Here is a 25,171-nt window from a genome sequence, read left to right on the forward strand (position 1 = left end):
CTCCATCCAAAAAGCAAACCTTGATTTTGTCATTTTATATAAGGGACACCATTTTACTATGCTATTGTATTTAATGGGACTTGAGCATCCATAGATTTTGGTATACATGTACGTGTGTGTGTGTGTGCGTGTGCGCGCGCTGGAATCAAACCTCAGTGGATACCAAGGGGCCACTGTAAATACCAATCAGAATTCAAACAGGTGACTAATTTCCTGCTTCAAAACCCCCTGTCACGTGAAAAGCTAGCATGGCATTCTAAATCTAATACAAAATTAAACCAAATACCAACCAGCCACTAGCAAGATGGGTGGCTTATCTGGATGAAGCTCCATCTGACGAGCAATCCATGGTCCATCGAAGTGGGCATACCACCAGCCTTTCTTCTTGTTCTGGGGATCCTTATATTGGTCTGCTGGGCGGATGAAGGGAATGCGGAAGTAACGTTGCTGCCGATTCACTTCAGTCTCCGGCTGCTGCCTAGCAGCTAACTGACTTGCTGCATTCTGTTGAGCTATGAGAAATAACCAGTGTGAATATAGATATCTATCAAAAGCATCAAAATCAGTCTTCAGAGTCTTCCCTTTATTTTATTTTAATTTAATTTGTGCAAAAGCAGGAAAAGTCTGAAAATATCACCATATATTTGAGGGCAGAAGAGGAAATAAAAACAGACTATTTCTTACATTTCCCATCATGTTTTCAGTCATCACAACTGCAGGGGAGCTTGAAGTCAGGACTGCTGAGGTTGTCTGCCTGTGCACTATAATACCTTTCTAGTGAGTCTAGCCCAAGCAACAATTCAGATCCATGCTGACTTGGTGAACATGAAAAGGGCCTTCTGAATTACATCAAGAATCTCAAATGAACAATAGTTTACTGAGAATTATTGAAAGCACTTTTTAAAAATCCAGGCAATGCACCTTAAATGATGTGGTGGATGCAAATGTAATGTAAAAAAGTGAGGAATGAGAAAGAATTGAGAAAGCCTCCAATCTCATATTCTAACATAAAGAAGGACATGACAGTTTTTTGAATTTCAAAGACCTGAGTTTTGCAAAAATGCCACTAAAATATTTAATTATACAGTCAGCCCTTCATATCTGTGCAGGTTCCATTCCAGACCACTGCCTGCAGACAGCAAAAAGCATGGGACCTTAAGTCCCATTACTGTCAATGAATACACAATAGGCACGTGGCCGCATTTGGCATGGCCATGAACATAAGCTGCCATTGACAATAATAGGGCAGGGCCATCCAGTGCTCCAATCCATGGATGGCAAGCCTGCTGATATGGAGGGCTGATTGAAGTTGGGACTGGGGCTACATCTATATTCAGAATTAATGCAGTTTGGCATCACTTTATCTGCCATGGTTCAGTGTTATGGAATTCTGGGACCTGTATTTTGTGCAACATTTAGCCTTCTCTGCCAGAGGGTTCTGGTGCCATAACAAACTACAAATCCCAGGATCCCAAATGATAGAGCGATGCCAGTTAAAACAGTATCAAACTGTATTAATTCTGCTGTGTGCCAGCAGCCTATAATAGCAGTTTAAAATAGGATAGCATTACAAGTTTCTGATGCACTACTAGAAACATGCTCATGAGAGTCCATCCCCACCAAAATCTGCTAGAGGTAATGTTTAGGTAACTGAGCTTGAGTAGTTTATTCTAGATCAATTTGTCTTTTTTGCATTCACCCAAGATCAACCCTCCTTATCCATGGATTTTTTATCCACAGATTCAAGCATCCATGGCTTGAAAATATTTTTTAAAATAGTAAAAATTCCAAATAGAAAATCTTAATTTTGCCATTGTATATAAGGGACACCATTTTGCTATGCCATTGCATTTAATGGGATTTGAGCATCCACAGATTTTGTTATCCACAGGGGGTCCTGGAACCAAACCCCAGCGGATAACAAGGACCCACTGTATTACGTGGTTTTAAAAAGGCAAGAGTTATGAACTTCAGTTTGTTATGATCAACTAACATAAAACACAGTTAAGTAATTAGATATAAAGGAAAAATTAACACCACATTGTTCTGACTGCAAGCCAATTGACCATTAAGTAGTAAATATGGCTTTGAATTTGGGTTAAGGTGACACAGAGGAAACTGCTGTCACATGCAATTTATTTATGTTCCCTCTATATCTACAGACAGGATGTTTGTAACTATGAACAGAAAGAAAAATGTCAATTGCTACAAATATTGTATGTATACATGTAGAAATGACAACTGTTTAGCCCAGAGCAGAAAGTAGTATCTGATGAAATATTTCCCATCATTAGTACCATTGGAGAATAAAGCCACATATCCATAAGAAGAAAGTAAGGAAATGAGGAAAAAGACCTGGGGGGGGGGACACCTTCCAGGTTTTGATCATAATTATCTACCATTTAGCAATCAACATTAACAGAAAACATTATACTCTAGACAGTTTTACCTAGGAAAATTCTAGATAAAAATGGAGTTCTGTTTAATTCTATTTGAATTACCTGGCCTTAGAAACAATTTAATCAATCTCTATAAAGAATCTCTATGTACTTTGCAGAAAATTGAGGCTTTGGCTTCACTAGCACAGTAGTGAAGCATGAGGACTAAGAATTAAGGAGCCTTTTCAGGGAATTAGATGGTATATGACAGGTCTTTTTCTTGCATACACCTGCACTCTCCCCCTTAAAGATCAACTACACCGTGAACCAAGTGCCTTCCCTGCAACAGAGGCAGTAAATCTCTTTTATATTGAGCCCATTAGACATTAGTTTTTGTTCTAAAGGTTAGTTCATTAATGACAATAGTAGTGTTTTGCTACAGGTATCTAAGACGAACAAATGGTCGACTGAAAGGGCATGCAGATTTATAATTCAGATTAATTACTCTTTTCTGTAATTACTACAATAGGACAATCTAGGACAATTTGTATATCTTCTTCAGTCACTGTTTCCCCACAATCACCGCTATTTCTTGAGCAATTTTAGACCGCAAAACTATTATTGAATAGATCCTAATTTACATAAATGTAGCAAAACACTATTGTATTAGTAAAACAGAGCCTACATTTGCCCATCCATTAAAATTAGCTGAAAGATACCATTTCCCTCACTTACTTGAGTTGTTCATAAATGGTGCAAAATCTGCAAACAAACATTTGATACTGAAGACACCAGACAACATTCCAGCCTGAGCAATGTGGAAAATTTAACATTTCCAATAATTCAATGAAAAGTGTCATTAGTCATACTCAACCAACCAATGGGAAGGACATGAAACAGGAAACAAATTGGATATAATGTAAGGGTTCATCCTGTTCTAGGAAAGCCTGCCTTTTGGGTTTCTACTTCTCTCACATGCACATAAGGTCAGAAGGTTTTATAGTGGAAAGGGGAAGAAGTCTGTTTTATTCATGGAATGTCAAAGCCAACATAACAGTAAACCATAGCTAACTTGGGAATCTGCAAGGAATGAAACACAGATGGGCAGTAAGAGAAGCCAGTGGAGGAGTGGATCTCTGGTGGTCCCAACCACCTATCTAGTCCATTCATGACTATCTCATGGAAGCCAAAGTTCTCAATTTTTAACTTTTCTTGAGAGCTATCTGTTACATCCAATACTGAATGCAGAGCAACCTTTGCTGGAGAACAACAATGGACCAGAGCAATTTCTGTTACATGGATTTGTAACTGGTTGACCGGCCGAACCCAAAGGGTGCTCAACAATGGCTCTTTTTCATCCTGGAGAGAAGTGACCAGTGGGGTCCCACAGGGCTCTCTCCTGGGCCCAGTGCTATTCAACATCTTTATCAATGACCTGGATGACAGAATTGGGAGCATACTTATCAAATCTGCAGATGACACCAAATTAGGAGGAATAGCTAATACCCCAGAGAACAGGACCAAGATTCAAAATGACCTGAATAGATTAGAAAGCTGAGCCACAGCTAACAAAATGAAATTCAACATGGAGAAATGTAAGGTATTGCACTTAGGGCGGAAAAATAAAATGCACAAATATAGGATTGGGGACACCTGGCTGAATGAAACTACGTGTGAAAGGGATCTAGGAGTCCAAGTAGACCACAAGTTGAACATTGAGTCAACAGTGTGATGCGGCAGCTAAAAAGGCCAATGCAATTTTAGGCTGCATCAATAAAAGTATAGTGTCTAGATCAAGAGAAGTAATAGTGCCACTGTATTCTGCTTTGGTCAGGCCCCACCTAGAATATTGTGTCCAGTTCTGGGCGCCACAATTCAGAAAGGACATTGAGAAACTGGAGCGTGTCCAAAGGAGGGTGACAAAAATGGTGAAGGGTCTGGAAACCATGTCCTATGAGGAACGACTTAGGGAGCTGGGGATGTTTAGCCTGGAGAAAAGAAGGTTAAGAGGTGATATGGTAGCGCTATTTAAATATTTGAAGGGATGTCATATTGAGGAGGGAACAAGCTTGTTTTATTCTGCTCCAGAGAACAGAACCCAGAACAATGGATGCAAGCTACAGGAAAAGAGATTCCACCTCAACATTAGGAGGAACTTCCTGACAGTAAGGGCTGTTTGACAGTGGAATGCACTCCCTCAGAGGGTGATAGTCTCTCCTTCCTTGGAGGTCTTTAAACAGAGGCTGGATGGCCATCTGTCAGGGATGCTTTGATTTGGATTTCCTGCATGGCAGGGGGTTGGACTGGATGGTCCTAGTGGTCTCTTCCAACTCTATGATTCTCTCAGGTCCTGATTTTAGGCTTCCCATAAGCATTTGGTTGGAAACTACAAGAAGAAAATACTGGACCTGATACTCATTGACTGGTGCTTAACCTGTTTGCTTTTATCTTTACGTCAATGTAGTCTTCTGTTGGATAACTGTAGATCTCATGCATAAGCTGAGGGCAGGTTTTGGGGCCAAAATTATGGATTTGCCATGACCCAAGGATGTCAAAGGTAAGACTTGGAGGCTCCTTCAGTGTGTGTATGTCTGCATGCAACAAGAGGGACTCTACCTGAAGCTTTCTGCTTCAGTGTTTCAGCCTTTGTTTCAACTTTCACTCCCCAGACATTGGCAGCATGGGCAGGAGAGGGACTCTGTTTAACAGCAATCAATCACCCAGGATTCTTTCTGCTTGGCTCAAGAGAGAAAGAAACTCCTTTCCTGCACAGCATGGGGAAATCTGGAGATGCATAGTTCCACACTGCTCTGTTTCCTAAAAAGATGTTTCAATGAATATCATATCTAGCATATCAAATCTAGCAAGATATTTCCCTGCTATGGTTTGGAGAAGGCTCAGACCAATAGCACTCTGAAAAAGCAAAAATATGTCTCAGCCAGCCAAGGAAGAATAGGTATAAGACATCCTCTACTCAAAGTTTATTCTTTGAATGAAATAAACAGGCAGCTTGCACAGGCATGTCCATCATAACTGCAGTAGCTGTAAAATGACATACACTTGTAAATAATTAAAGTAGTTGTATATCATGAACATCCAGTAATTCCTGCCTCTCTGTAGAAAAAGAATGAGAGAATGTTTCTTTCCATTTATTTACTGCTTACAACATCTGGGATAAAACGTATCTGGTTTCTTGTATGGTTTTCATATCTTTATTAACAACATGTCTCTGATCTGCGAACCTACCTAGAAGGCATTTCAATATTAAGATCTGGAAACACCAAGCTTTGCTAAGAACTGGAATACTTTGGGGGCAAGTGTTCTTGAGCCAATATATGCTTCAGAACAGAGACTCTAATGAGCTTTATATTAAAACTGAAAATGGAAAGCACAACCAGTATTGTTCACCCCTAATAAAAATTATCAGCATTAACCAACTCCTTGGGACAATCCCCCCTAAGTACAAAACATCCAACTAGTGGCAAGTGTGAACTAACTGCATCTCCCAAGCCAGGCAGATATCTTACTTCTGCTAGCAGAATTAGCAGGAATCTTTCTATAAATGAAACACTCTGCCAATGTTTTTATTTACACATTCACCAAGTTTAGAGTCTACAAAAAACAAACCAACTGGGTATTGCTCTTTTCCCCTCTCATTACAGAGTGCAGAATGTTTGGCCCAAAGACTCTGCTTGCCCAGTGGAGGCTACAAATGAGTATGCCACACACAAATTTGAGAATATGTATCAGGACTGGAAGAGAGGAGGGTATACACCAGGGTGAGCAGAGGTCATAACCAGGAAAGAGGACAAAGCACCGCTAAATGTAGGACATTCAAGGCAAATGTAGGACACTCCCAAATATAAGTTGAAAACACTAATGTAACTATAACTTCATGCTGCCTGGTCATGCTTAAAATAGAGAACATTTGAAATTTCTCCTGGACAGAAGGTTGAAATGGGGGACATGTCCTGGAAAAGAAGGATACCTGGTCACCCTGATATACACCCTTGACACAAACTATTTCAGCTTTCCAACGTATGTCCTACTATTTGTTTTGCAGACACAATTCTGTCATGTACCTGGCCTTCTGCTTGTAACACATTTTGCTCTGGATTACACAAGAAAATGGATATAAATAGTATATGCTGCCTATTAAAACATTCTATTGGAGAGGTTTTTATAAAGGATTTGGCACGGTAAATGCTAGCTTTCCCAGGAGCATTGCTGACAAGATACTTTTAAGACACATTTAGATGTCTGCTATGTCCTTAAATTTTCTCTGCTTTTCAGAAACAAAGCATTTGCCCTCACCATAGTCAGTCACTGATTTTGGAGCACGCTGTTCTGTTTCTGCATTGCGCTTCTTATTCTTGGATTTCCAAGCATGGTAAACTTTTAGTCGCCTGTGAAACTCTTCTCTGCAAGCTGCCAGCAGTTCAATATCTATTTCAAACAAACACAGCAGGAGTGGAATAAGTGAGAAAAAGGTAAACAAATGTTTATGGGTTTTCTTGAAATAAACACATGGGTAAAATTATTTCAGAGCAATTTATACTTGTATCACTGCTTCTTACATGGTAAACAAATTGGCATTTACAAACGTAAATGGGGAAGGAGCTTGTTTTTTTTTTAATCACTTATAAGATATTTTATTAAACGTATGGGTGCTAAGAAACTCAAACAGTTCAGCTTAAAAACACACTGTCTGTCTGGCTATCTTATAGAGTTTAGACTGACTCTGCAGGAATGGACGGCTGATTAAGATTCTCCACTCACAGAAGCTAATGCACCCAGATGGCCTCCTAACAACATTTGGAGATTTTCCTGATGCTTCAAACAAACATTTCTGTTGAAGCTATGGTTGACCTTTGGAGTGAGGAAATAACAAGGGACATGAAGCCCTCTTCCATGGAGCATAGACAAACAATATCTTTGTTTTAATGATGATGATGATGATGATGATGATGATGATGATGATGATGATGATAATAGTTTTATTTATATTTTCCCACCTCTCCCAGATGGATTGAGGCAGGATTATAACCCGATAAAATATACAAAACACAATAATAAAATACAATAACAGTTTACAAATAGTTCCTTTAAAACAGGTTCTATCAAAGAGTGAGGGAGGAATAGAGATATTCAAATCTTAGTCAAGAATGGAACAATATTTCTTATACTAGGTCAGGTGGGTATGCTTGCTGGAAGAGATCCATCTTAATTGCCCTCTTAAAAGCATCCAAGTAGGTGATAAGACGGATCTCTGCTGGGACACTGTTCCAGAATTTCGGAGCCGCTACAGTGAAAGTTCTTTGGGAATTTAAGACTAATCTAATCGTTTGTAGTTCTAGCAAGTTCTTCCTAGATGTTCTGAGTGTGCGGGGAAGATTATGTAGGGAGAGGCGTTCCTGGAAGTAACTCGGGCCCAAAGGTAATAACCAACACTAGGGAATCAATGTTGATGAAACTATTGGTATGGTAATTAGTGTGAAAATCAGACCATGGGCAACAGCTGAAAGGGTTATTTCATGGAGGTAAATGCGCCAATAGAAGGGATAAAAAGAAAAAAGTGAGACAAAGCATTTTTCTCTTCCAGCATTGCATCTGCTCAGATGTCCAAAGGACTAGTCTTGTATGTAGAAAGGCCTATTATATTTTGATCCGCAAGAGAAGAGTGTAGACTTAGCCTGCTGTGAACAATTTACACAGCACTCTACAGATAAAATTGCTCAGATCTATCCAACTTGGATGGTCTAGCTGATACAGTCCTGGCTGGTGTATCTTTAAGGCTTGCTTCTCCAGGAATAATCAACATTTTTCAGCCTTAAGGAAGTAGATCTATCATGCAGACACTGGATTTTTGCCTTTCTTGGCTTATAAAAGTGGCTGGGGGATTGGCCAACTAGTTATAGTAAATGGTGAATGCCTTCTACTACATGATTGCACCATGCCTAAAAGCAGCAGTTGCATAACCACTGCTTAAAAAGTCTGATGGCCCAGCACCATCAGAGGCCGCCTGTTGAAGACAGAGGCTCTCCTCCCTCCCTAACTGTCATCTTTCGGCCTCTGAGGGAGAGAGAAGGCTGGCCCAGCACCATCGAGGGCCAGCCTGAGACAGAGGCTCCTCCCTCCCTAACTGTCCATCTTTCAGCCTCTGGGGGGAGAGAGAAGGCTGGCCCAGCACCATCAGAGGCCAGCCTGAAGACAGAGGCTCTCCCTCCCCCAACTGTCATCTTTCGCCTCTGGGGGAGGAGAGAAGGCTGGCCCAGCACCATCAGAGGCCAGCCTGAAGACAGGGCTCCTCCCTCCCCAACTGTCATTCTTCAGCCTCTGGGGGAGAGAGAAGGCTGGCCCAGCACCATCAGAGGCCAGCCTGAAGACAGAGGCTCCTCCCTCCTAACTGTCATCTTTCAGCCTCGGGGGAGAGAGAGGCTGGCCCAGCACCATCAGAGGCCAGCCTGAAGACAGGGTCCTCCCTCCCTAACTGTCATCTTTCGGCCTCTGGGGGAGAGAAGGCTGGCCCAGCACCATCAGAGGCCAGCCTGAAGACCGAGGCTCCTCCCTCCCTAACTGTCATCTTTCGGCCTCTGGGGGAGAGAGAAGCTGGCCCAGCACCATCAGAGGCCAACCTGAAGACAGAGGCTCCTCCTCCCTAACTGCATCTTTCGGCCTCTGGGGGAGAGAAAGGCTGGCCCAGTTCCCCAGGGACTAGCCTGAAGAAGGAGGCTCCTCCCTCCCTGTCATCTTCGGCCTCTGAGAGGGAGGAGAAGGCTGGCCCAGTACCCTCAGGGGCTAGCCTGAAGAAGAAGAGCCCTCCTCCGGTCCATCTGCCTTGGTCCAGGCCTCAGAGGGAGAGAGATTGCTGGACCTGATTCCCTCCCCCCTCACCATTCCCTTTATTTTATTGTATACTGTATGGTTGTTTGTTTTTAATGCATTGTATGTGTAATTGTAACCTGTGTAACCGCCCTGATCTGAGGAAGGTGCGGTATATAAATAAAAACTTTTTATTATTATTATTATTCCCTGGATAATTACCAGCCTGTCACCATTACTCCATTCTCAAGGAAGATCTTTGTGTGTGTGCTGGCTTCTCAGGTCCAGAGCTTCCTGGAGGAAACAGATTATCTACACCCCTTTCAATCTTGCTTCACACTGGTTACAGGACAAAGACAGCTTTGGTTGACATTATGAACAAACTACACAAAGAGGCAGATTAGAGGAGTGTACCCCTGTTAGTTTTTTTTGGATATCCCAGCAATTTTTAATACTGTCAGTCATGCTATTGTTCTTCATTGCTTCCATGGGATGTAACCTGGAGTCACTGGTGTGTAGTGCTTTTGCTTCTTCCTGGAAGAATGGCTTTAGAAGATAGTGCTGGGGGAACCCTGTTTTTGGCCAATAGCTCTTGGTTCTCTGTCTGGTTCACCCCGGTGATATTTAATATGTACATGAAACCACTGGGAGGCCTTGTCAAGACACTAGGGGTTTGGTACCACCAATATGCTGATAGTTCCCATTTCTAACTCTTCAGTCAGTCAGTCAGTCAATCAACTAGTTAGACACATGTTCAAAAATGCAACCTTTCCAGTCAAAATAGGACTGAAAATCACATCTACTATCAGCTTTGCAGTGTTTTCTTTCTTTACACAGTAGGATCTGGTGTATATGTATAAATGTTTATATTGTGTATTGTAACAAGGCTGTAGATTTCTCCGGGATCACTTGTTCTCTTACTCTCAGTCCTTGATTTATGCACACTGCTTATTTTCTATGTGGCAAATCCAGCAATCCGGAATTTGGAGCTTTTCAACAAGATTCTTTCTAAGAATTCACAGACTCCCCAAGACAGCTTCACAATTCGGTTTTTCTGCTGGGCACTTCCTATAGACTCTTCGCAAGATTGGTTCCATAGATACTGTTCAGTGTTGGTCTCAATAAATGTATGTCATTTGTGATCTCTATTGTGATATATTAGAGCTTTGTCATTTTGTTTATGTAATATTATGCCTTTTACATCTTTTAATAGTGCATACCTGTTTTTGTTTAGCAGTCAGTAAAGAACCAAAGGCCAATCTTGAAAATAGCATTGGAACAAGTTTTTTCCTCAGTTCATGCATTGCAGAATTGGCACATAATAAAGCCCTTCCCATTTCTTCTACATACCAGTGTTAGTGGCACTTTTAGGAAACTGCACTACTGAATACAAAGATGTTGATATTTACAAATAATAAATTAGGCAATCATAATATGGAGACTTATTTTATTTTGTTTTATTTGTACTGGCAATTAAAAATCCTATTGGCTTTGATAGTTAGATTATTTTTCAGTGTTAGCTGGTTTCTCCTTCCCACTCCTGGGGGAGGTGGTTGTTCAGATAGTCTGTGCAGCTTTGATTGTTTATATTTCCTTTTCCTATGAACCTGAATGAAACAGCGTTTATTTCTCTACTAGTGTCAACTAAGAAGCACTTAAAGAATAAATGACCCACTATTATTAGGTTTGTATCAGGGACTTAATTATTGAGACAAGAGTTTCAGAATTCTGTCCAAGAAAATAATAAATAATAAATAAACGTTAGTCTTATACCCCACCTTTCTGCTGCAGCAATCAAAATGAATCAAAACTGCTACTGTATGAATTCTTCTCACCCCAGTGAAAGGAACCATTACTTACCACAAGAGGTATTGATTGTGTCACGTAACTCGGCATACTTCCACTTGCTAAGGTCATGTTTTTTAGTGCCAATGGCAGCTTTTGTGGCTTGAACTGCAGGTCCCCTATAAATGTTGATTAAAAGTTATAGGAACATGAAAGATAGGACTGAGTGAAGTCAGCAAATCAAAGGACAAAAAGGCTCTAAAATCAAGGGTAGACAGGCACACAGCCACAAGAAAGGCACCTAAGAAATAAAGAGACAGATGTACATAATAGTATTCAACATAGTTGTTAAAGGTATTTCTTTAATCAAGAGTAACATTTTTGGACTCCTCAATGGAGAGGGTGAAGAAAAAGTTCTGGACCCTCAGATGTTTTGGGCTTTCAAAAAGTCCAAACCAACATGCCTAATAAAAAACAAGACATTTTGTCCAAACCAACTGGAGGGGGAAAGGCTTCCCATGCTTGCCTTAATGATAACTGGATGGAAACATGCAAACACACTTTACCAATGTATGCAACTTTAGAGGTGTGTTGCTCTTAATAAAAGAGTAGTAGTCCAATCCTTTCCTGGCATCTGCTTCATTCATAGTTTTAAAGAGGGGGGGTGTACCTTTTTATTTTACATAACTGTGTCTTTCGCAATTGGCAGGATATGAACACAAAGCCTAATAAGTGCTTTGCATAGCTTCATAACATTGTAAAATACAGCTGTATTGTCCAGGATACATATGGAAGATAACAATCCTTTACTGAAATGGAAGTATAACTGGATCAATGAGAACTTTGAAGTTGCTATGGAAAGAGAAGAATGTGACTACCAATCGGGGAAAAAACATAACTGAGGAAAGCTATTTTCATCACTGTATCCCTGGACATTCAAGGATGGCTCCATGTCCTCAAGGCTAAGAGCTGCAGCAGAAATGAGTCACATCTTTGATGCAAATACACACTCCTGCACAACCCCATTTCTAACTCCTCAAAGCTAGCTCTCACAGCTTTCATCACACCCCCTCCCCAGCCTCCAAAAGGCTAACCCAAGTTTTTCCTCAGCTCAGCATTAGCATTTTACACTCTCTCTTGCTGCCTCCAGTCCTTTAGGTTTTCTTTTTATTCCTACCTCTTCCTTTCCTGATCACTCTACCGCATCTGAACATCTACCCTTTTCGACCCTGCCTAGAAAACTGAGTTGGACTCAACAGTATTGACAGCAGTAGCACTTTCACACCTCCTGAGACTTGAGCAAAAAGGGTATGGCTCATCTTGTATTGAATATGCATATTTGCAAGGCTTACAGGGCATTTCTACAAAATACAGGGCTTATAAAAAAAAAAAACAGAACTATGAATGGCTAAAATATGCAGATTTTTTTCCATACATATAAACACTTCCCACTTAGGTCAACAGAAAAATGTTGCATTACGTTAGTTAAGGTGTACAAATTAGGATAAAACTGTGCAAATTAGAATCAATTAGGCTCAATGAGGGGGAAAACTTTGTACATTTCAGTGCTGAAAGAAAAAAGGAAGGCTTTGTAACCCGATACCCAACAAAAATGGGAGGAAAATGCAATCAAAATTCAAAGGAACTGTTCAAAACTGAGGCACAGATTTTCACATTCCAAGCCTATGTTCTATGGGTGTCTCCTACTTTGGGGCCCTGTTTATGAAGTCATACCCCCTCCTGACTCTATTTCCACCCATATCTTATGCTCTTTTCTTCCCAAGGTTCATCACTAAGTGCAGACTTTACAATGTAGAGCTTCAAATTTGGTTTTTAAAAAAGAGTAACAGACCTGATAAGTTAACTAACATTCAATTTCTTCAAGTGGTAAAATTCAAAGATATAGCCATGCTAGTCTGTAGAATCAGTATGTGGAGAGATCTTGTAGCATTTTTGAGACTAACTGAAAGAAAGAAATGGACAGCATGAGCTTTCGTAGACTGAAGTCTACGAAAGATCTTGCTGTCTACTTCTTTCTTTCAGTTAGTCTCAGAGGTGCTACAAGATCTCTCTACATTCAATTTCTTTGTTCCAGTAACAAAGTTATAACTACAGTACCTTACAATTTTAACCTAACAACTGAATAACTTTACACCTTTTTTACAAGGATATTTGTAAAAGCTCTGTTGTGAGAAGGTGGGAAGCTATGATGACAAAGGCAGGTCTTTCCAACTGTCTCATCATTCAGTTGCCCTGAACAACATATGGCTCCAGATGCATGATCTGCAGCACAGTAAAAGCAGTTAAGTCAGCCCATCACAAAATTAAACATGGCAGGCAAGGTCATCATTTAAGCAGGAGGTCAGCATGGGGAAAGACTGTGTTACCTGAGCACTGTAAGTAACATTTAAGAACAAATTAATATTTGACATTACTGTCCTGTAATGAAAGGAAACCTGGATGGTAGTCTTGCTTCACTACTCCAACACTTCTCTTCCCATTTATGTCAGGCTCAACTCCCACTTCCAGGACCCACTGCGCTGCACCTCCCAAATTAAAAATGAAAAAAACAGAACTTGGAAGTGGCCTTGGAGAAAAGGGCTTTACAAAAACAAAAAAGGCAGTGATTACAACTTGTTTAAAAATGAAATCACTGTTTCTGAAGTGGGGTGTTGTCAGATTTTTTCCCCCCAGCTATAATCTATACCTCCCCATAGAGAGCAGATAGAAGAAACTGCATGTTTCTGGAAAGGGATAGGTTCATTCCATCTGAATCACCAACATTTTAAAATCACTCTCTTTTTTACAAAATCAAACTTCATTTTGTTTCTCTTTACAAATATTATTGTCTGAATAAAACTGCCTTATTCTATTAGATCTAATGTGATAGTTAAATTCTACTAAAAGCAAACCCCTACTCTTGGTTAGAATTTTGTTAGAACTAGACAAAATTCTCCAAAGTTATTATCTAGCAGACAGAATAAAACTGGCAATAGTGATCCAACTATCTCTGCCAACAGGGACTCAATTTTCAATATTAAAATATTAATGGTGGATTCTGTTCCTTGCCAATTAATGTGATCTCAAATGTGGCATTTGGCCTTTTGCTGAAAAATCAATAGCCTTCTTATTGCAGTCATTACATTAGGGCATGTCACAAAGGTACAGCTTAGAAGACAAACATATTCCCCATGCGCTATTTAACCAATTTGAAACTCAAATGAATTTTAGGATTTCATTGTCCTTACAACTACAGAAGGCAAGTGAAAATAATCTGTCCTGTAAGGGCACAATGAAATGTAAAGGTTAAGTTTCAAATTGCTGGCCCAGTACCTGTTAGATACTAAAGGGTGCTAGTTATATCAAATTTCTTCAGTATAATGGCTAAGCTTCTTGAACAATTAACGTGACAAATCCAGAGGATTTTCTTTATTTAGCTGCATTGCCCGTCAGCCTAACAGAACTGAGCACAAAGATCTGGGGTAAAAGGAGAAATGTTTAAGAATGGTGGCCTGTTACAGACTGCCAAAATAAAGCTGCTTTGGGTCTCTTTGGAGGTATGCTGTTTAAATGATGCATGCATCCTAAGAATCCGGAAGCTGCACCAAAGCTGCACTCCAGTGCTTAAGAATGGAGTGTGGCTTTCGCATCATTTAAATAGCATACCTCCAAAGAGACCTGAAGCAGCTTTATTTTGGAAGTCTGTAACAGGCCGGTATTTATTTATTTATTTATTTAGGTATTTATATCCCGCCTTTCATTGTGTAACTTAGCTTTTCTGTGATGGTTCTATGAAAATCAATCTTTTGTTTATTTTTCTTATATGACTTTACAGCTTGATTTCTCTACAGGGTCTTGATGTATGTGTTCAACTTTCTTTTTAAAACTCCCCCCCCCCCCCCCGCATAATCTCACCTTGAAGTGATCCCACCTGCCCACACTATATCACAAACTTGATATCCCCTTTATTTCCTTGTGCTGTTTCTCAAGCTGTATGTTCTGTTGGAGGAAGAAGTGGGGGCACTGCCCACCCACAAAGTAGGAATTCTGTCCCCCACTGAATTTTTCTTCAATCCCCAAATCTCTAGCATTGCAGTAACAGAAAACTTCAGTTAAGCATTTAGAAATATAGCATCCAAAGAAAAGGGGAAGTTGAAATACCAGGGAAATGCAAATATAACAGTTCAATGTCTCATTCTCTGCAGTGCTAGAAATTTGGGGACTGATGGAAATTTTTGTATTTGAGGGGGCAGTGCCTCCCTTCTCTGTAGCTATACCCCCCTGTATTCTGCTATTTAGAAATTTATGTCTAAATCTCCCTCCCTTTCATCACTAGCAGACAAAAGAAAGAGTTAAGACAGCTGTTTAGATTTGGTCATTATATAAAATCCAAGCCTTGCTTCTGCACTGCATGAAGAAAACAACTCTTGGGAACGTAATACAGAGAGGGGGGATTTTATGGATTTAAAAGTAATACATAAATAGCTTAACATCAATTATTTAATCAATTGTTTGGTGATATTCTTTTTTTTTTTTTAAACACATTCCAAAGAAAGTAATGCTTCATCTTAGCTTCAGGCTACAAGGGTACATCTGTTCTAGTGGAAAGAAAGACATTTTTTTTAATTTGCTGCTCATAAAAACCTTACTGAAGTCCTAGAAAAGAATACTAACATTATTCACACAAGGCTACTGAATATATGACATCTGTCTATTAGCATTCCAGCTAATAGTAGTTAAAGGATGCTGTCAACAAAGTAAGTTTCCAGTCTCATCATTCTTTAAAATAGATTTGTCTTAATTGATTTTCAATAGCTACATACATAAATGTAATATCAAAAAGAGACCTATAGAGTCTCCATCTCAAAATACATGATACCAAAGACACCTGAACTCTTGGTTTTGAGGAAAAGGTGAAAAGATGGAGTGTAAAGTTTAACAACAATAACAACAACATTAGTAATGACAACATAAAATAGTGAAATCTGTTGAAATAATGTAAGTCCACAATCCTGTAGAACTTTACTGAAAATTAATGTCTCTTCATGCAATTGATATAACAAAGGGTGAAATTATTAGAAAAAGAAATAATCTAGTTGCAAATTGGTACTAAATTTGTACAGTGATTGAATCTTGATTTGAAGTTATTTATTCATATTCTCAAAGCAATTCAAATGAATTGAACTGCCTTTTAATTTAGCTTATGATTCTTTGATGTGGTGATTAAATTGATTTACCGGTGGCATCCTGTTACACCCACCTAGACAAAAGTGCTGATATTTCTGTAGCCATTTGCTCCCTATAAAAGAAGTAAGTGCATGTGAGGAAGGGAGGCACAGTACAATGTTCAAAAGAGTTTTACTATAGTAATGTTAGTAAATGTATAAAATCTAATACTGGTTCAGCAGTCAGGTATCCTGCCCTAAAACATACGCTGTATTAAAACAATCCCAGTAAAAAAGGAATCATTCATGCTGAACATATATTCATGTTCAGAATATATACATTGAATTAAACACCCTACTTTTTTTTGTCAGATCCCATTCCTATGTGACATTTAGATTATAACCAACTGTAACTTCATATAAGCAGTCTGAAAGATTGACAGTTAAATAGGATGTATTGACTGCATGCTCAAATTATGTGTATTTGAGGGTAAAGAATGAAGGTGGCTTATCATGTGAAAATTATTCTAATTTTTTTAAACCCACAGATTTTGATAGAATGCCCCAAAGCAGAAAGAAAATGAAAGAAAATGTCATACGCAGTCATTTGACAGCTTGCTCCATTGGGTCTGCAAACAGAAGACATTTAAATTAGTTTAGCCTTTTCCTAAGTAGTTTTATACCAATTTGCAACATTAAAAAAGGCAGGTTACATAAAAGAAAAGTTACTCTGCAGATTAACAGAAGCCTGGTTTCCATTTATTTACACATTATATTTCTATCCCATCATTCTTTGGAAGGGTTACATACATGGTTCTTCTTCTCTTCCCATTTTATCCATACAAGGCCCCACAAGGGATACATGGTGAGAGAGGATAACTGGGCTAAAGGTACCCTGTTAGCTTCTCTTTTTTATTATTAAATTTTAATACACATAATACAAACTAAACTAACAGACAACAGCCAAACAACAGCCGAACAGTCAAAACCAATAATAAAAAACCCAGAAAAACGAACTATATCATCTCCATCTGTACATATCCCCCTTTTAACCATATAAATTTTCTTGCAACATTTAAATCCTTTAAGTCATTCACTTTTACTTTCCCATCTTCTCATGCATACCTTCTAAATACAGTAAAATATTCTCCTATCTTTTTTCCATACAACACGCACTGACTTCCTTTTTCTTCTCATCCTGGGTAAACCTTTGCTGCTCTAATTTGTTTTATATCCTCTTAAGTTCAATCTTTACTTAAGTTTGTACTGCTCTTCTATGAATCTTTATCTTCCTCACCTTTTTTCCAATTCCCATGAAGGTTCATCACTGGCGGTGATAATGGGCATCCCTGACAGGTTCCCTTTTGAATTTTTATTGTTTTTGTCCTCTCTCCATTTATAATAATTCTCACATGTTAGTTTGTATATATTGCTTTAATCCAGTCTATAAATTTATTACCTATATCCATTCTCAGTCCAGACAGCATCTGGAACAACACGGCATCTAGATTAGTAGTTTTTGTGTGTAGGGTGGAGACTGATGGACTTTTCTTTATTAAAAAAAGGCATAACAGTGTTTTTAAATACCATATTGTGTATATATCCTCTGAATGGAAATGTATTTTTCAAAGAGCAGAACCAAAAAAGTGCTGTACCTGCGTAATCCCAAATCTAGCTGAGATTCATCATTGATGAGTTCCGATTCACTCTGAGCAATTCTCATGGCCAGCTCATGATCTCTGCGCTCTTGCTCCAGAACTGCTTGCTGCTGGCTGGCTTCTTCACGCTCTCTGGCAAGTTGAGCCTCAACTTCAGCCTGCACAATGATGAAGAACATGTTTCATGCAAGTTTACAAGTCCACTTACCCAGTGGTGTTCATGAAAGAAATTAGACCAGTTTGGGGCAGGGGGACATCCAAAGCAAAGGTGGACGGTGTCTGGGGGCCAGGTGAACCTCTCTAACTTTGCAAACTTATGAGAAGCAGGTAAATACAATGAAATAAAATCAGCAAAAAATCATCACCATTACAAAAATGAAGAAAATTATTATTCTGGTGGTTCATAGTGCCAAGCAGACATAAAGCACTCATTCCCACCAAAAGAACTGGAAAAGGGAATCCAAGACCAGAAATTGCAATGATGTCAAATACAGTACATGTTCTTCCATGAAAGTCTACCTGCTACTCAGTTTTTAGAAATAATTTGGGAGCAGTAAATATGGGAACACCTTGACTTAAATATTTTATTCATTATTTTAAGGGAAAATATTCCATAACCCATTTCCCCCCCCATTTTGGGGGAGAGAGGCAGGGAAAATCCTGGGTTTTGCCCCTTAAATTACACCAGTTTTTTTCACAGCAACAGCACTCCTAACTGTAGGTTTCCACTCAGTTTTATGGAGGGTATATTAAAAATCCACCAATCATTGCTCAGAGGTATGTAGACAGAGCATGAAGGGTAGAGGTTTTTGACCCTTGTCTTAAATCATCTGTGTCCAAATGGGCACTACAACCCATTTGTAGTGATTCAGAGCAGTGTGGATCAAGGCAAGCAAGTAATACAATAAGAAAAGCAGTATCTGTTTTAGTGATATGAAGACCTTCATGTTAAGAGTAACCAAGAGCCTATATGCATTGGTCAAAAGGCCTGTGCTCTCCCCAGACTCATGTTATCCTGTCTAGACAACAAAGGCCATTAGCACCGGGTCAGGGCCAGGCAGACCAGTCATGGATCCAGTGGATCCTGCCTGGTCCAGCCCAAAGGGGCCTTAAACCAGTCTAAAAAGATCAGCTGTTTGCCGTGGAGTATCTAGGAAACTCTTCAGTGACAACCAGCAAACCAGACAGCCTCAAGTACCCCGTACCTGCCTCCATCATTGTGTGTGATGAGAAGACCCCCATTGTGGCTTCTGAGATGAGGACACCTGGCCAGATGGATGTAGCCAGATACCCTGTTTCCACCCTTACAGGCCTCAATGAGGATCTTCTCAGCAGACCCAACAACAAAGGAAGGAGTGTAAATACCTGTCTGTTACTATGCTGGCCCGGGGACTGACCCAGGTCTGGACCCAGATCAAGATAGCATGGGCCTGGCCCGTGTCATCCTGCCCATCTGCTTAGGGCCCAAGTTTTTAAAATGACAGAAACAAGATGTCTAGAAAATGAGTTAGATTACTAAATTGTTTACTCAAAAGCAAGCATTTTTCAAAAGTTCAAAATAATGCCAGCTGTTTTAATTTTTAAGAATGCCAGAATGGTCTAAGATCCAAGGAGCCAAGACATGACAGAAATGATTACTGAATATATTTCTCAAAGCACTTGGCAATACGTTGCTCTTTTGTATATCAGATTCTCAAGCAGCATGTCAAGAAGTTATTTTTGCTTTTATCAAGAACAGGTTATTTTGAAGTTTTGTTTCTTGGCCATTTCAGAATAATTCAGCAAGAGTCTAACAGTTTTCTGCAGGACTTAATACAATTTACATTGATGAAACCCTCATTAAAACTCATGAACCTCTGTATTTTCAACCAAATTTATACAGCTATTTTCTATGCTAATTTTCTGTGGCTTCAAGTCCTAAGTAGCCACATGCCAACACACTACTACCAATGTAGTCTGAAGATTCAATTTTAAGCTGTCTAATCCAACAATTCCTTCCCATAGCAGTGGGCTGAAACAATTGACATGAATGGGCAATCGCACTCATTCCCATTATGATATTATCAAGTAATCTTTCTTTCTGATATGGAGGATTTCCTATGCAGATCCCTAATTTAGTTTAACCAGTAGTAATAGTCACCAGAAGGAAAGCCAATTGGAGGTGGCCTAAGAGAGAAAGCCCTCCTAAAAGAAACATCTGCTCTGCTGCCATCAGAAAATGAAAGGAAATGGAATCCAACAGATATAGATCAGGGGTGAGGAAAGGGTGCCTCATGCATGGCATAAAGCCCCCTAATCTGTGCTCAGCAGCCCTCAAGTTTCCCAGGAAATCCCCAAAACAGTCATAAAGGCTCAAACTACCCCTATTACCCAGTATTATTCCCTAAACCCCCTCTAAATGGCCAGCTTTCAGCCAAAACAAGAAGTGACATCACTTCACTTCTGTGTTGGTCATGGTATGTCCCTGAAGTCCACTAAAGGAACACAGGGGCAAACATTAGCTTTGGACCTCAATGCAATCGGCTCTCCCTGGTATGCAATTTAACAAAGCACTTTTATGTCTCTCACCAGCCAAGAAATCCTGTACCTATAAATTCAACCCTCCCCTCTGGTGCAAACTTCATTACCAGGCCAGAAAATAGGATAAAATGATGTGGCGTAAATATGAAAGATTAACATTGATCATATTCTACTACATTGGAATTGTGTGATTTTAACCTCAAAATCTGTAAAGGATGTGCTATTAATCTCTGCCTACTAGCATTTAGACTGCATCATCTGAGACAAACATGCCATCCTTCAATTTCATCTGAACACAACCCCAAGTTCATTATACAGTTAATTCTCCATGCCATGCAGACCACCAACATTTTGGTATATAAAGACAAAGCTGCAGCTGATAATAACTGATAATAAGCCGATTCTTTTCCCATGGCTCTTGAAATATATCTAAGATTATAAATAGGTAAAATAGCACAGAACTCTTTGACTGGACAACATTAAAAAAACCAAAAGTCATAACTATGGTAGGTAATATGTTAAATAACTTTTCAAATATATAAAAGCAATAAATACTAAGGGCCCAAACAGACAGGCCAAAATAAAGCTACTGTGGGCCACTTTGGAAGTGTGCTGTTTAAATCATGCATGCATCTAAAGAGGCCGGAAGTCACACCAAAACCATGCTCCAGTCCTAAGGACTGGGGCACACCTTTGGCGCAGCTTCTGGCCTCTTAAGATGTGTGTACAGTATCATTTAAACAGCATACCTCCAAAGTGGCCTGAAGCAGCTTTATTTTGGCCTGTCTGTTCAGGTTCTTAGTTTCAGTCTACAATAGGGTTCCAAGCACAGCAAATACATACGTATTTTTTGTAGATTTTTTTTCCCCAAATGGGATTCAGGTTCTGTATATTCTGTAAAATCTCTGAAATCGCAAGGCTTCACCTATGTTATCTATTCTTTCATATGTCTCATTCATTAGTTATACAAACATTTGGAACACACAGATTATCTGGAAATTCATTGGTAAAGATACCAACAACCATCTTTTACTTCTTGTAATTAAAAACAGTTTAGAAAGTTCATAAAAACTCACATTACAAAACAAAGAACACATCAATGAAATGTTCATAATAAAAGCAAAATTCAGCTATCAAGCAATATATTTTGTCACTGAGATGCTATTAGATTTAGACTATAACTAAAAGCTTCAGCAGATTAATGTTACTTTGCAAAGAATCTTTTTCCAAAGCTTGACATCTAGATCATGGCTTCATTATTCTGTCATATCCATGAATAGTAAAAGCTGTCTTATGAAACCTCAGTTCTCAAACCTGACACCTTTCTCCTAACAAGTACTTTTCTCTTTCACGCACCAGAATTTCTTTCTCCTTCAAATTCGCTTAACATTCATATTGGATTGAAAGCAGATCAGTAAATTTACAGTCTAAAATCTAGCACTCCTGCATGCACTATATGAACTACAATTGTCTATTTTAAAATGAATGCGCAGAAGGATCTTTGAAGAACTTGCAATTTGTACCTGTTCCCTTAGAGAGCTCTCCTCTCTGCCTCTCTTCCTCTTCAAACTATGCCTCTACACTATCATTGAGTGTAGAATAAAAATTCTGCAGGTAGAACTACACTACAGCTCCCTCCTCCAGGAGTCAGCATTTTGCTGTGATAGCCCCTACTTCACAGCCATTCAGTGGCTGCTGAAGAGCAGTGGAGGAGGAATGAAAACACCTTTGGTCATGTTCCCATAGCCAGATGTAGTCTGATGTCCTTATCCACTTAGATGTGCCAGGGTGCTCTTGAGGTCTTGGCAGAGCCAGACAGGGTTTTTTTTTAGTCCTCCCAGCCCTCCACTGATTATCTCAGTGAAAGGTGAGAAGGTGGAATAGGTGAGCCTTTGGTCATTTTTGAAGCAAGAAGAGAATACAAACCTTGGCAACAATAAAAAAAAGAGATAACGAGAAGTATGTCGGACTTGCAGATGTCACTGACAGGATGCTGGCCTATAACATCTAGATGCCACATATACACACACCCATATACACTCCATCTCAACAGTCTGTGAAACAGAAGGACTTCTTTAGTACAAAAGTGCAAATCATCCAGTCCTCCAAATGTGTTTGAACTGTAGTTTCCATCATTCCTCAACAATGACAATACTAAGCTTGCTGAAAGCTGCAGTCCAACAACATCTGAAAGGCTGTATAATCTCCACCCCCTTTTTTTAGAATTAAAAATTATTGCCATCTTTAACACTAAAAAAAAAGGGGGTGAGAAATCTGACAGGATGCCATGCATAAGATGGAGCGAGCTTGTTTTCTGCTGTTCCCATAGACTAAAACACAGCCAAATGGATTCAAGTTACAAAAAAAGAGATTCCAACTAAATATTAAGATGAACTTATTCAATGTAAGAATTGTTCAATAATACAATAGATTGCCTCAGAGGGTGATGGACTCTCCATGTGTGGGTCTTTAAACACAGGTTAGTAGCCATCTTATAAGATTGCTTTAGCCTTTTATTTCTGTATGGTAAGATGGTGGACTAGATTGCCTCTACAGTGCCTTACAACTTTATGATTCTATATATTTCAATAAGTTTCAGCCCCAGATTTTAGTGTGTCTACAATGGAAGCATTAGGATAATGCTGCAAGATACACAAAGTGTAACAACTATAGTTACCATGACACACACCTGAATTCGCCTTTCTTCTTCTTCCCTTTTTTTCCTCTCCTCTTCCTCCTGTTTTCTCTTTGCTTCAATCTCATATTTTCTAGAAAAATAAAATGGATAGTTATAGAAAGAAAGGTTGAGCTGTTACATGCCTTCTCCTCACTTTCTTGTTACGATATAATTCCAATAATCCTTTACCATTGGCTATGCCTGCTGAGGTTTATGGATGCTGCAGTCATAGTCATCTGCAGTGCACTGTGTTACCTGCATTGAGGATAGAGTTGTCCAAAATTTAAAGTCGCAATAAGAATGTTGCACTGCATTGTATTTGGGGTTCCAACAAAGCAGTTACGCTGTCTCCCAGGATATATCACTCCAATTCTCTCCACATGCCAGCTTTCCTCTCTCAGCAATCAGCATTCCACCACCACACGACATGCTCTCTTCTAATTGGATTGTTTTGGAGGGAGTTTTCTACTTAATTTTCAAAATGTTCTCTTGTACTTCTACAAGGCTGGTTCTCCCACACACCTGATAACTCCTTCCAGTACACAAGTGATACACACACACACGTAATTATGAAACAATTAATACACTTTGATTTTTCTGGACAAAGAATCACCTTTTCCCCAGCAGAAAGCCTTGCTCTCTGAGTGCCCGGAAATTAAGATCTGTCTGCATTTAGTACAGGCTGGAGAGAAGATATGTGGGAAAAGCCATCTGAATCAGAAATACTGGTGGTGTTTCAAAAGTGAAAAGGATTTACAATCTCTGTTTTAAATGTGGTTCTCTCTACAATTCTGACAAAGAATATTCACTAGTTTCTTCATGCCATTTTTCCCCATTAACCTCAGACCTAGAGCTGATGATTTCACTCACAGTCTCCTTTCCTCCTCTTCCTTCTTCCGACGTTGTTCCTCTTCCTCACGCCTCTTTCTTTCTTTTTCCATCTCTTCCTGGATACGTCGCAACCTTTCTGCCTCTTCTTCCTGTTGCTTCCTCTTCTGTAGAGAACCCAGAAGTTGTTCTGAGCTTTTGACTAATGCATCATACTCCTTCTGTATCTGTTGTCTAGGCATTTCAGTGGCCTGCAAAATAAAATAATTGAAAAACACAGACATTATTTATTTGAGTTTGCTTGTTTGTTTGTCTATTTTTATGCCAACTTGCTCCTAAACTAGACCCAAGGTGGTTCACAAAGAAACTTTTTAGAAAGTATAATTTAAAAAAAACACAATTTGAGGAGACCTTTCTGGCCATTTTTGGCTAGAATAAACCCTTTTTAACAACAGGAAGTGAGCAGAAGTTCACTTCCTGTTTATTTATTTTTAAGTCCTTCTGGGGCTATATTTGCCCAGAGGGGCTTAAAAATGTGGTTGAATAGCCCCCATGCCACCCTTGAGGGCTTCTAGGGCAAACAAAATTGAAATCTTTTTGAAGTTTATCACATCAAAGCCTGTAACGTTCCCATTAAGTTCTGAAACGGTTACGAGCAGAAACGCTTTGGGAACAGGAATTATCGCACTGGAGAAGTTATAACGAGATGATAATGTTATGGGAATGCATTTTACTTCACAGTACCTTCCTTTTTATCTGAGTACGTTCTCATATTGTTCCGCTATTGCGCATGCGTATTTAATTTGGAGGGGAGTGATACCATGACGTCATCACTCAATCGTCTTTTTGACCCAGAAATCTTCTTACATGCATACGCATAACACACATATATGTACAAAACAACATGTGTGTGTGTGTGTGTGTGTGTCCATAAACAAAAAGATATACGTGTGTATGTGTGCGTGTGAATATATATACATATGTATGTATCCATACCTATTATATATATAAACAAACACACATGCACGCAGGCACATATACAGTGGTGCCTCGGGTTACGAAATTAATTCGTTCCGCGGCCACTTTTGTAACCCGAAAAGCCTTCGTAAGCCGAAATGCCATAGGCGCTAATGGGGAAAAAGCCGCGGCTCCGCCGCGGCTCCATTTAAAATAGCGCCGAAGTTTTTTCGTAACCCGAAAAAACATTCGTAACCCGGAGCAATTATTTTCTATTGCATTTTTTTCGTATCCCGAAAATTTCATAACCTGGGTAATTCGTATCCCGAGGTACTACTGTATATATATATATATACACACACACACACACACACACACACA

General features: G+C 39.4%; 1 protein-coding gene across 6 annotated transcripts in view; it reads right to left on the reverse strand.

Annotated features, from left to right (window-relative positions):
• The window catches only part of MYO6 (myosin VI), a 125,990-nt gene that overhangs the window by 6,491 nt on the left and 94,328 nt on the right, over positions 1–25,171 (reverse strand). For 2 of the 6 annotated variants that reach the window (XM_042439828.1, XM_042439820.1), the window contains 9 exons: positions 23,876–24,084; positions 23,018–23,096; positions 17,806–17,966; positions 16,750–16,779; positions 16,246–16,284; positions 11,061–11,164; positions 6,693–6,824; positions 3,114–3,140; positions 291–512 (listed from right to left, as the gene is read on the reverse strand). In XM_042439828.1, the coding sequence (XP_042295762.1) occupies positions 291–512; positions 3,114–3,140; positions 6,693–6,824; positions 11,061–11,164; positions 16,246–16,284; positions 16,750–16,779; positions 17,806–17,966; positions 23,018–23,096; positions 23,876–24,084 (1,003 nt within the window). The remainder of the gene's footprint in view (positions 1–290; positions 513–3,113; positions 3,141–6,692; positions 6,825–11,060; positions 11,165–16,245; positions 16,285–16,749; positions 16,780–17,805; positions 17,967–23,017; positions 23,097–23,875; positions 24,085–25,171) is intronic. The other 4 variants (XM_042439850.1, XM_042439841.1, XM_042439835.1 and 1 more) reach the window with 3 other exon arrangements.

Source organism: Sceloporus undulatus, chromosome 1 (assembly GCF_019175285.1).
Source record: "Sceloporus undulatus isolate JIND9_A2432 ecotype Alabama chromosome 1, SceUnd_v1.1, whole genome shotgun sequence".
Taxonomy (NCBI): Eukaryota; Metazoa; Chordata; class Lepidosauria; order Squamata; family Phrynosomatidae; genus Sceloporus; species Sceloporus undulatus.